Source organism: Paramisgurnus dabryanus, chromosome 2 (assembly GCF_030506205.2).
Source record: "Paramisgurnus dabryanus chromosome 2, PD_genome_1.1, whole genome shotgun sequence".
Classification (NCBI taxonomy): Eukaryota; Metazoa; Chordata; class Actinopteri; order Cypriniformes; family Cobitidae; genus Paramisgurnus; species Paramisgurnus dabryanus.
Window position 1 is genome coordinate 25,690,486 of NC_133338.1, and position 13,120 is coordinate 25,703,605.

Here is a 13,120-nt window from a genome sequence, read left to right on the forward strand (position 1 = left end):
ATATGAAACACACAATGTCAATAAAAACAACTCAAGTACAACAAAATTCATGTAAAAGATGACAGGGTTTCATGATTCTGTGGTCAATTGTTGTTTATTGACAGTTAAATAAACATGCTATTTAAATAAATATTGTTAGTTACATGGTCAAAACATGCATAACAGCCAGATGTTGGAGACTAATTATGATTAATAAGAAATGAGTTGAGCACTGATGGTCTGTATTTTGGGATGTCTAGTACTGAGCAGTTGTATTCCTGTGTTGTGCTCTCTTATGTCTATTGGAAAGCTCTCAGTGTTTGACCCATATTCTTATCTCACCTGGAAGGAGACTGTATCACATATGCATATCTCTTAATCAGTCGTTTCCACCCCCAGCCCACGCCCCGACCTCCCACCCCCCAACTATGTAAGGTGCTTGACAATTGCTTTATCTGGCCTATAACGGCAGAGTTCATGTGCCAGACCGGTTTGTCAACAACTCTTAAGATTTTAGCTGTCAGCTTCTTTTAAGAAAAATCGATAATCGCAGTCTGAAAAGCAAACTTTTGTGCCGTTTGATGTATAAAATCACAGATGATGACTTTATCTTTAATGTAAATAGTAACCCTCAGTATCTTGTTTCACTTTGCCTCTCTGTGTATCACCCCACCTCCCTCTCTTTCAATTTGCTGCAAGACCAGTCTAGCCCAGGGTGTGGTGCACTCATTAGTGTTAGCTGTCAATCACTCTTTCATTGCTGGGCAAACGTTTCCTCTATTAACCACATTAACCCAACAGAAATCTACACATGCTCCATCAAAGCCTGCCACAGCTGCACAGAAAGGTGGGCTTCAACCTCAGGGGTCTCTTTTATACAACATATTCAGGCTGATGCTGATGTCCCGAAACAAGATTTACTCCTAGTTTGAACTTGCCCTCTATGGATGCTTTTGAAAAGACAAAGTCTTTAAGTCCTAACTTAACTGTAATGACCAACTTCCTCTGCAGCTATACTTTGATTTATTATTAAAAGAAAATTTGCAACCAATTATAACCCAGGCACTGACAATCAATAGGTGATTTAAAGTGGGTCGACATCTGCTTTAATAATGGCCCAACACCAATCCTTTGAAGTAGATATATTTTGTTGACACTAGAATCCATGTGTAATGTTTTATTTTGACCTGAATAAGTGGAAAATGTACAAGTACACCCCATTTTCTTGCTTGAAATAGTATCCTAATCTTTATGTATGAAGTCAACTCAAGATACAGGTTGATAAAACATCTCGCTGATGGCACAGATTTGTCGCGTAATACTGTTTTCTTTCTTTTTAATAAGGTACACTGTTTATGTTTATGTGCGGACATAAGACAGCTGGCCCCATCAGAACAGATTGAAAAGCTGATTATCCTTACAGTACTGATTAACAGGTTGCATATTTTATGAACCTAAATACATTCGCCAAGTGGCAGACACAACATAGATTGTTATCGTATGAGTCCGTCCACCCTCTTGTTGTTGCGTGACAGGCTGTCCTCGTGTTGCCTGACTCACACACATGCGTGTATCCAGCGCTGGTGGCATTTCAACCAACCGTGGCGGCTCTGTTAAAAAAGGAAGAAAAATTTACGCCCACTCACTCACCTGTGCGTACACAACCTCTAAGGCATGACTGACAAGCCATTGTACAGGTGAGTGATGAAACATAATATACACACATTCCCATTTTGGTGTAGGTCAGTTTGAGAGTGAAAAAGGCACATATGTAAAAATGTGAAAAATTGATGTGGGTAACATTATAAACATATGTAAAATGTACATACTCTTGCTCTTATTTTTAATGCAGCACAAAAGGAGATATAACCTGTGTTCAATTTTAAGTTTTCTAAACTCATACACTCAAGTTTTGTGTAAGGGACACCACTGGCGGCTGTGACTTCAAAATATGTGTTCGGAGTGTCATGTGTGTTGCTCGTCATGTCAAAATATGTGTTTGATGCTTCATGTGAACCTATACATTATGCAAAATACATGCCTGCTGCACACTCGTCGAAAGGGTTTAGGATAAAAAAGATGCTCACTTTCACAAAATACTTGCAGGACACTAACTTAACAAATTAAGTTAAACAATTTCAAGTTGTTTTTATAAGTTATTTCAAATGATCACAAGTCAAAACCTAAAATAGGTTGAATTGACTTGCGACCAAGTTGTTTATAGTTCATACATCCTTTTACAATTCAGGTTTGATGGCACTGATGCTTAAACACCATTGATGCAATTCCAGCTCCTTGTGGAAAATAACAAATGTTTTGGTTTCCTAAAGACGAGGGGAGACGACGATCATGGCTCACCGTGAAGGGAGGCTTAGCAGCAATCTGTAGTTAAAATTGTGTACATTGCTCATTTTATGCAGCTCACTGTAGTTTTTTATAGGCTTTAGCTATGATTTGAACTAAGGTAATCTGCTTATTTATTTTGCTCTAAAAAGACTCACACACACACACAAAGAACACAAATTACCTCGTTGACAGTGGTATCCCATCACACTGTAAAAAGTGAAAGTTGGATCTACTTAAAAAATACTTCTCACTTTAAGTAAACAAATTAAGATGAAAAAACGTTTTAAAAAATCAAATTTTGTGAGTAAATTTAAGTTACCAATTTAATTAATTTTTTTAACTGACCCAACCTTCACTTTTTTCAGGGTATTTAACCTATAAAAGGTTTTACAAAGCTACTGTCAACACCTAAAGTAAGAAAGTGACGCTACTGCACTGTAAAAAAATTCCGTAGAAATTGCAGCTGGGTTGCCGGTAATTTACCGTAGATTTAAATTTATGTTTTTACTGGCAACATTTTGTTCAAAGTTAAATGAACATTAAACATTTACAAGTCTTTGTCTTTACAGAGTAAAACTAAAAAACAGCATCAAGCAAAACATTCTGGAAAACAAAATCTGAAGCAAAAAACAGAAAAAGGTTGATGATGATTTCTGGTTCCCAGAATGCTTTGCATGAGGCTGTTATTGTATAGTTTTATTCTGTAAAGACAAATACTTGTTAATATTTAAAATTTATTTAACTTTGAACAAACTCTTGCCAGTAAATAACATAAATGTAAATCTACGGTAAATTACCGGCAACCCAGCTGCAATAACATTGTAATTTCTACGGATTTTTTTTACAGTGTGCTCAACAGTAGCTGAGACTGATGCAGATTAAAATCATTCATTCTTTATTTATCTGTTCCATTTGAACACGTGTTACTACAATGATTGCATTTAACAGCCAAAGCTGGCACTACTAGTTTTGAAATTATGCATGTAAATTACTAGAAAGGTATTGAGTCTTTCTGACTTTTCAAAAAGCCAAATCAGCAATGTTGGAAAGCAACTCTACACAAGACAGTCCGGTTCCAATCCTGACAAGTATGTTTGAAGTTATTAACGCAAATGAACATCTCATAAAATTACATGTTTTATATTTACATATTTATATACAGCTTTTTTTTACTTTCCTCATGGTGTCCTGAAATGAACTTTCTGTAACGCTGCTGTGCATCAATACAAAACAGTGAAAAGTGCTATAGAAATTGAAACAAGGGTTTTACAGAGAAAACCTTGCTAAATTAATCAAGGTATGACATTTGAAATAAAAATAGAATAATTTATGTGAATTACTGAAGATTACTGAATTACTGAAACCTTAATACAAGGTGAGTGTTCATTTTAATTTAACAGTCTGTTATTAATTATTTGTTAAGTAAAAAATACTTTTGCTCTAGAAAACTTAAATACCGAGCATGAGCCGTATATGTACAGTTGTAATGTTTTTTTCTTTGTGCTTATTGAAGCTTGATTGCCACAAACACTTGTTGATAAAAATAATTTAAGATTCTGCTTTTGAGATTCATGAAAAAACTTTTTTTGCCGACTTTTTTCTTTTAAGGGAACAATTTCTTTAAATATAAACACTTAAATCAAACATACATGCTTGCAGTCAGACTAGGCCTGCTAATTTATTTCATGATAAATATATGCTTTTGTGACTTCTGATTTGTTTCAGATTATAACATACATTGTTTGAATACAATTAAATAGGCTATATACATTTCACTGCAGTTGTGTGTTCATATTCGTTCTGACCTTTTATTCTTATTTTCCGTTTTTGTTTCACCTGTGAAAGTTAAAAAAAAGTGCAACGTCAATATCTCGTGCCTGTGTGCGTGCAGGAGAGGAGCGGCTCAGCTCACACACTTCCCTCGGAATGCATGTAAATATTACGCACCCCCAGGTCTCCAGAGCAACCATTAATATCTCGTTTCCGCGTTCATGACGAAACAGTAGCAGGTTGTCAACGTGTTATATTTTTATTTTTTAATTTAAAATTTACACAACGCAAGATTAATGGCAAAACATAATGATCACCAAGTCAATTACTTCAGACAAAATGTTGGCCTTTATCTGGCAACCGACAACTTCTGACAACTTACCATGGTAACAGTTTGTTGATGCCTCGCTGGCCGTTGCTAAGTGATTATATGTTTCTCACCAGAAAATCCAGCACCCCCACCCTTTCTACTCCCACATTCGCCCTTTTAACCCTCCTATCACCGTACATTCAGACGATAAGCCCATACGCACGTTAACAAAGTGGAGAATTTGATTTTCTCCCCCTATTTTTAGAAAGTATATTAAAAGATAGATAAAAAATATGGCTTATCTAATATTTGGAAACACTTTGAATGGTTACGGTAAATATATCTTACCCCCTCCCTTCACCCTGCGATTAGCTGCAGCGAGCTCTTACATTTAAATGAGAATGACATTAGGAGGTGAAGGGGTTAAACCCGAAAAGAAAACTGGGAGCGACGAATGTAACGCTAATTTTCCGCGCAGCGGGAAGCAGAATGGAGAACAAAGTGGTCCAAGGGAGGCTGTCCGGATTCAGTGGCTTACCACGCACACCTGCGAGCTCAATAGCATCGGACAATACGCATCCGAAACGGCCAATTACGAAAGAGAGAAAATTTTAATCTGAAGAAATGGGGTGATAGACAAGAGAATTTTGTGGGGAAACAGATGATTTTGTCCTTAAATATTTATTGAATTAGTGAACTAGTTGTATTGCTTTATTTTCAGACTTTCCAGTTGGTGAGCATAAATTTAGCCAATTAAAACACAGCCTTAATGACATCATGCGAAAAGTAGCCTTAATAATGACAGCAGTTTAGCTAAAGGAAAAACACTTTGATGCCTTTTTATTTAGAAATCACACTGCTAACAGAAACACACGTTGAGTATTAAAGACAGCTTGAGACCAGAGATTCTTGATATCACTTTAATTTTTTACGTAAAAATGGCACTCATAAGAGCCAAATATACACTGTACAAAAATGTATTTACAACCTATATTAAAACCACTTAAAAAAAAAAACCCTGCAAACTCACTTCCATGGCAATGTAAACTTTTTCCATTATGAGCTTAAATTATTACTTAACTGACCAAAACATTAGTATCTAAACAACTGCAGCTTCAGGACAGCAATATGCCACACAGACAAATGCCAAATGTATTTTTACCACCATTAAAACCACATATGCACAGATTACCAATTTCAAATCAAACCCCAAGAACGAAGACTGATGAATTCACTGTACAAAAAAACAATAATGCTGCACAAAAACAACTTCAGTCAGGTGCTCTCATTGAACATTCTGGTCAATCATAGTCAGCAGAAGCAGACTTAATGCTGCAGTAGAATGAGACAGACCAGAGGTAAAAAAAAAAAAAACTTGTATCCTAACCAAGTGCATTTACTGATAGCAAGAGTCAGTGCATTTGAGTTTGGCCCATAACAGGATGAGGCCAAGCAAGACAAACTCACCATTTAGCAATCTGTAAATTGGGCTGAAATCTGACCATTTACAGGAGTGCAAATTCTTTGTAAGGACTAAATCATTAATTAGAAAGTATTCTCACACTGATGTGGTAAATCCGTTCCATCGGTCATTAAAAAAATTGAAAAATTTAAGCGACTAGTAGTTCTGCAAAATTACTTTTCTCCTCTTTGTTCTAAATTGGGCAGTAGTTTCAAACATTTCTAATCTGCTAAGGCAACACTACAGCTGAACTAATATGTTGCTTGCCTTCGACTTATTCAAGGAAAATCCTGAGATTGTCCAAAGTACTTTGATACTACTGCATCTCATCCCTTATGGTTTTAAGCACTAAAAGGTCAACTTGACCCATAACACAGATACTCCCTTTGCCTACCAAGTCTGGACATAAAGGAGCATCAGGGTTCACAGAAGTTTTTTCTCAGGGTCATCATGGTTTGTATGTCACTGGCCATTTCAACCATCACTGCATGTTAAACTGTATTCATAGTGCCCAATGTTACCCTGTTCTATACCCAAGTTAGAATGCCCACTGTTGTTTGAACAAACGGAATACCATGAAACATAAAACCTAAAATCAGAATAAGAACAAAGGGGACAGCTGTACTACAATACCTGGATTAAAAAAAAACATTAAAAGATTAAGCTGAATTGTGAAGTATTCATTAGAAATTAGGAAGTTAAAAAGCAACAAGTTAAAAGTGTGATATCTGCAAAAACATTGGGAAACAGGAGAATCAAACATCTAAACTGGCTAAAAGTCTCAACATACTTCGGATCATTCAAAGCAAGGAGGTAGCAAATAATCAGAAGTGTCCTATTCATCCATCAGTAATCCATACAGACTAACTGCGGCACATTGATCCCAATAAGGGTCAAGATGGTCCAATGAGTTCTTCCAAACTTCAGATGTGAGTCAGGGGAACCGTTCCACCAAGATAGTGCTGTTGGACGCCAGGGTAGACCCTCTGGTTTGAGCCATCACTGGCATCACCCCCTGGAATATACATGCTAATCATGTCCCTCAGGTCCCCTTGGAAAGGGCCACGGTGGTGGTTGGGTGCCCCAGTAGGGGAATGTGACAGAGGTTCTGGTTTAACCATAGACATCACTGGACTGGGCTGCTGAGGACTGCCACTATAAGACATTTGGCTGTGGACAGATACAAAATAATAAACATTAAAAATTCCAACATAATAAAAACATCCAGTTACGTTAAATTAATACATAAATAGGAACAGTATGGTTATCATTAAACTAGCAATATTGTCGCAATTTGAGCTTTCATCCTAAAACGCCTCTGCATTGGTTCAGAGTAATGCTGAACAACAAACAACAGGTCTATACAGGTTAGGCCAGGTTAGCTGTGACGACTTTGAGAGAAAATCTAAGACGAAATGATACGTAAATGTATAGCAATAATGATCAAAGACGTTCAAAACAAAGTCAAGTTTAAGAAAATCTGCTTTCTTTAAACCCTTAACCAACTTAAGCGCGCGCTCGTGTTTTGCATTAAAGTAAATAATTGTAAGATCTCAATTTCTTTCTTGTAAAACACAGACATTTAAACAGATCCCGCTTTGAATTCAAAACAAAGTTTTGCATTGCATTAAAGCAACATTAGTGTTTCTGAACTTAGTGCCTCTGCTTGATTTATTTCTGATAAACATAACACAAACGTTTTGTAATAACTATTACTGTACTTAAGTTTGTTAAACTAGTTGAAATTGAAATCAGCCACAAACCTGTAAGGGCTGGCGCCGTTCATGAAAGTCTGTGCCGTGGGATACTGAAGAGCTGACAGCTCGTAGCGGTGCAGTTGTTGCGGGTATCCTAATGTTTCACCCTGCATGCCCATATAACCACCTGTGTGAGCCCAGCCATAACTGTCCATTCTCGGACTCCCTCCTTGTCCCGGTGCCACAGCGGACCCCAGCAGGTTGCCAGCCCCGAGAGGATATTTACCCATGGGAGTGTCTTTTTTAAGAAGAGGTTTATTCTTGCGCCGGGGTTTATATTTGTAGTCGGGGTATTCTTTCATGTGCAGGGCCCGCAATCGTTTGGCCTCATCGATGAAAGGCCGCTTCTCTGCGTCCGTTAAAAGTTTCCATTCCGCCCCGAGTCGTTTGCTTATCTCAGAGTTGTGCATTTTGGGATTTTCCTGAGCCATCTTCCTTCGCTGACCGCGGGACCACACCATAAACGCATTCATAGGGCGCTTCACTTTATCCATAGGGTCTGCGCCTGGCGGACAAGAGGTTTTGGATCCGGCGTGCGCATTGACTGGATGAGACATTCCTGGACTGTTCTGGTGTGAATGAGGTTGACTTGTAGCCTTTAACTCATGCTCCATCATGCTGTACATCATGTTACACCGACCACTCGACGCGTAAAGCAGCCAATTAAAAGTGGCCAAACAACCCAATCAGATCAAACAAATCCGGCGCAGGTGAAGTCTGTTTACAGCCGGGATTGTTGACGCCAAAAAGCAGCAATCAGAAAAAAATGCCACGACGAATCAAACCAATCATTTCTTTGAATGGTCAGAACGCTGAAACTTTGTTTTGACTAAGATTAAGCTAAAAAAGAGCGCGAAAAGCTTCTCAATAACAGCTATTTGTCTCTCAACTCGCAACTCCAAGCCACTTGTTGAACAGCAATTGCATGCAGTCCACGAGGAACCAACTGTATAATTGTATTCCACGTCCGACCAATCAAAGTTCAACGCTGGACCTTTGCTCATTTACATAACAATTGCAGGGGTGTGGCTTTTTACGTTGAAGATCACTTGTTGCAAGAGTTAAACGGCAAGAAGTAGACGAAATTGAGCCTCAGGTTATTGTTCATATAATACTACTTCTCTATTACTACAAATTAATACATTTCTGAATGACAATTTATTTGTAAAAAAATATTTAATTCGAACAGGCTTTTTTTAAACTTGCTTTTTAATTGGTTTAATTATTTTCAATTCACAATTTAATTTTTGTTTTTACTATTGTGAAAACTCTGGTTAAATGTCATGTTTTCTCAGTAAATGAATGTAAGTGCTCCTGTATAGCTCAGTGGTAGAGTATTTGGTTAGTTCCCCAAAAGGTCATGGGTACAGACACACATACTGATAAAAATGTATACCTGGTAACTTTGGATGAAAGTGTCTGCCGAATAATGTAAGTGTGAATGAATGAGGTTGCATCCCTGTAGGCATGCTTTCATGTCAGATGTCCTAAAGTACAGCGAGAATTTCTGCCATTACTCCCTTTTGATGATAATTTATGATGTATACATGTCAAAGTTTTCTATTGGGGTGGGATTTTCAGTGTTTGTAACTGCTTGGGGAAAGGTGTGGGTGCAAAGCTTGTTTTTATATGTTATGTTTCTTTCTTGTTTTGTAGACACAGGTGTGAGTGCCTGTGAGTTTGCAGGTGCTTTGTGAACCATGTGAGTAGCCTGTGTTCGTGACTGACAGTTACACCTTTATGCCAGTCAAACCACAAATTGTGACGCACCATTCTTTTATAACCGTATCCAGAAAACCTTTTTGAACAAACAAAAAGAAGACTTCTTAATGGAGGCTGTCCAATGCTTTCTTCCATCCTCTTCCTTTCCCCTTTGTCCTATTTGTGTTGTGGTTTGTGGCAGCACCAAGGCAGCTCAACAGATTAAGAGAATTTCACAAAAATTGTGCCTTACAAACAAACACGCACAGATCTCACACACTACCCTACGTTTGCATACACATGTGCTGTGTATGACTATTTTATCTCTTTTTAAAACCCGTGTTTTCATAAGTTTGAATATGTAAGTCCAAAACAAGTTACAACACAGTTGTTTTTCCAAAGTGCACAAAAGATAGGCTAACCACCCATTCAACTGGGCTCTAAGCTGCTCAAACACAGCCATCTGAATGAGCCTGTACAAAATCAACATGAATTCTCTGACTGAACAAAATAAATACTGTGTCTAGACTTTTTTGTTGCCTATATTTATTTATTTATTTAAAATAATTGCTTCATTCACACACGACAAAGTATTTGACTTTTCTTTCTAAAAAGACTTTTCTTTTTTTTTTTTTCGAAATATCAGAATATTCTAAACACTAAGAGTGAATTCTCGGAGTGAAAAAAGTAATCTAAACTTTATTTATATATCATGTACGATTGTAACAATACTGTACCAAATCATAAAAGTCACAATGTTCTGTTTATGTAAAATGGTTAATTGCACTTTGTTCTGTTCTGGTTTGAACTGATTATATATATGTTCTCTTTTTCACTTTAATGGTAACTTCCGGGGTCTGGAGAGGGCAGAGAGAGGGTGTTGCAAAAGTAAGGGGCTGGGTTGTTTTTTAGAGCACGACTGTTTGTAAGGCGAAAGCAACGGCCAACAGTGCCCATGTTAATAAAAACTCTTTAAAAAGCAGCCACGAGTGCCTGTGCCCTCCTTCTGAATGTTACAATACGTTTGGTTTTATTCACAGACAATTAGACATAAGACTTTTTTTTTTAATTTTGATTAACCTAATATAAGAATATTAAAAAAATTATGATGAATGATTTTATACTTTAATTGGAAATAAAGGCAGGTGTAAATAATTGAATCTATATTTTTTAACAGAAAGGTAGCTCAATGCTTTTTTGTTTTGACTAAAATGGTCATGACTGTTGAGAAATATGTTGGATAGACAACTTATACAATGTTTGTACTTAACAGTCAATTTTCCGACCCATTCAAATATGTATAATCTATTCGAGAACCCACCAGCATATTTTTATATGGAAATATGAGGAAAATACACATTTACCTATTTTTTATTTTAGTAGTTTTTTTTCCTTGTTTTATTAATAAAAATGTAGCCTACACTGTAAAACATTTCTGTAGAAATTACAGTATTACTGGAAGCTGTTTGCCAGTAATTTACTGTAGATTGAAATTTATGTTATTTACTGGCAACAATTTAAACAAAAAGTTAAATAAACTTTAAACATTAACAAGTCTTTGTCTTTACAGAATACAACTAAAATAACAGCCTCATGCAAAGCATTCTGGGAACAAAAATCTGAAGGGGAAAAAAGAAAAAGGTTTATGAGGATTTCTGGTTCCCAGAATGCTTGCATGATGCTGTTATTTCATAGTTTTATTCTGTAAAGACAAAGACTTATTAATGTTTAACGTTCATTTAACTTTGAACAAATTGTTGCCAGTAAATAACATACATTAAAATCTACAGTAAGTTAAACAGCTGCATAACTATTTTTTTTTTCAGTGTAAGTTTAATTGAAAAATCAAAATAATTTATGGTATATCATATCAAAATCATTGTTATTGTTAGTCATTAATTGGACTAAACTGTTTTTGTGTCCCTCACCACAACAGAAAAATTACTGCGTGACCCACTTAATCCCACTGTGAGACCAACAGTTTGAAAACCCCTGCTTTAGAGTATATTATTAATAGCAAATATTCTGTTATTGCATTTTATTATGCAAGCAACAATTTAAATGCTAAATAATTCATCAGGGCTAATATGGCATTTTAATTTGAATTAAGAAGCCCAAAAGAAGAAAAAAAAATTAAGTGGCTCAAAAATGAAGAGACTTAGTTCACAATAAATTACAAAGGCCGAAATAAAAGAGGACGGATGAGGAAAAGCTTGAGGAAAAGGGAGAATGGCAAAGATAAAGAAGAAAAGAGAGACTGAGAGGGGAAGAGGGCAACTTGGAAAGAGTGCAGTTTGTCCCCGAGTTCTCTGTGACAGACTAAAGTGAATGGGGCCTCTATTCTCTCCCTTCTTATGTAAATCTGGGCTTCAGTCTCCCAGCCATCCATCACTGCACAGAAAGACCCTGGCAGGCCCTTTACGAGCCTCCTGCTCACATAATCCCTGAGACCACAATCGTGCACTCAGCGGGGGGAAAGGGGGAAGTGGCAGGGGGGTTACCATGCAGACGGTGAAAGTGTTCGGAGGGCCACCTACACTGAGCGCAGCACAAAAAATCAAAACATTTCTCATAAGGTGTAGAGCCCTTGGCATGACAGAGGGTAGAGGTTGTTAAACTTCCAATGGAGGACTGTGATAGGAGGAATAATGTTGGAAAAGAAGATGGTGGGTATTAGGGAGAGGGAGGTGCTACGATGAATTGAATGAAGGGGACGTGGGACAGGAGTACATGATGCGGAAATTAACATAGTCTTTGCGTGATGGACAGGTGAATGAAAGCATGTGCATTATGTGAGGAGATGTTGGTGAAGCAATCTCACTGAAGTGATCAGAAGGTGCAACCGTGGAATTGTAATGACACTTCTGAGAGTTTAGAAAGCTCTTGGCTCACATATGTATGAATAACTCATTTCCTAAAATATCCTCATGTTTGGGAATGACAAGTCCTTGAAGCTTATTGGTATGCATTCTTAGTTTGGCACAGCTGAAAGACTATTTTCTCTTTTGCATGCAGATAGTGTACTTATCCGCCCCCCTGTGGACACACTGGGAACTTGCTTTTAGAGGTACTAGATTCATTTCTTGACTCTTGGTTCAAGTGCTGTTTCTTTCAAGAGTCTTAACACAGCATAATCCAATGTAATATGGGCACGTAGGAGCTTTTTTAAGAATTTTAATGATATGCTCATTGTTTAATAATAAGCACATAGTTGATTGGTCCATAGTAAAAAAAAAAACAAGTCAGTGGATACCGTCAACTGTGTGCTTTTCATCGTTTATCAAAATATCTTCTTTTGTGTTGAACAGAATAACAGGTTTACATTTATATACAGGTTTGCGTTCACCCAAAAAAGGAAGATATTTTAAAGAATAAAAAGAATGTCGAGGGTGCTCAAGGAGTTCAAAAAACAAATATTTGAAGGTGCTCTTTGGGATAGGGAATTCCAAATAAATATATCAAAAAGATGAATCCAAGGTACTCTTCTTCAAAGAAAAATGTAAAAAGCCTTTATTAAACTGGCTACTTCATATTAGAAAGTTAAAAATACATGGGGTATGGAAAACAACCCACACATATTAACTTTCTAATATGAAGCAGCCAGTTTAATAAAGGCTTTTTACATTTTTCATTGAAGAAGAGTGCCTTGGATTCATCTTTTTGATATATTTTAAAGAATGTTTGTAACATTGCAGATCTCAGGCACTTTCACAGTGTTCTTTTTCCTACTATGGAAGTGAATGGTGCCCCAGATCTGTAAACAATGGCAGAATTTTTCATTTTTGGGTGAACTAA

General features: G+C 36.9%; 1 protein-coding gene across 1 annotated transcript; it reads right to left on the reverse strand.

Moving 5' to 3' along the window:
* Positions 1-5,311: 5,311 nt before the first annotated feature.
* On the reverse strand, positions 5,312-8,565 carry sox19b (SRY-box transcription factor 19b). The gene is made up of 2 exons (XM_065248840.1): positions 7,631-8,565; positions 5,312-7,037 (listed from the first exon to the last, which is right to left on the reverse strand). The coding sequence occupies exons 1-2, from the start codon at positions 8,251-8,253 to the stop codon at positions 6,791-6,793; spliced, it is 870 nt and encodes a 289-aa protein (XP_065104912.1). The 5' UTR covers positions 8,254-8,565; the 3' UTR covers positions 5,312-6,790.
* Between the last annotated feature and the right edge of the window lie 4,555 nt (positions 8,566-13,120).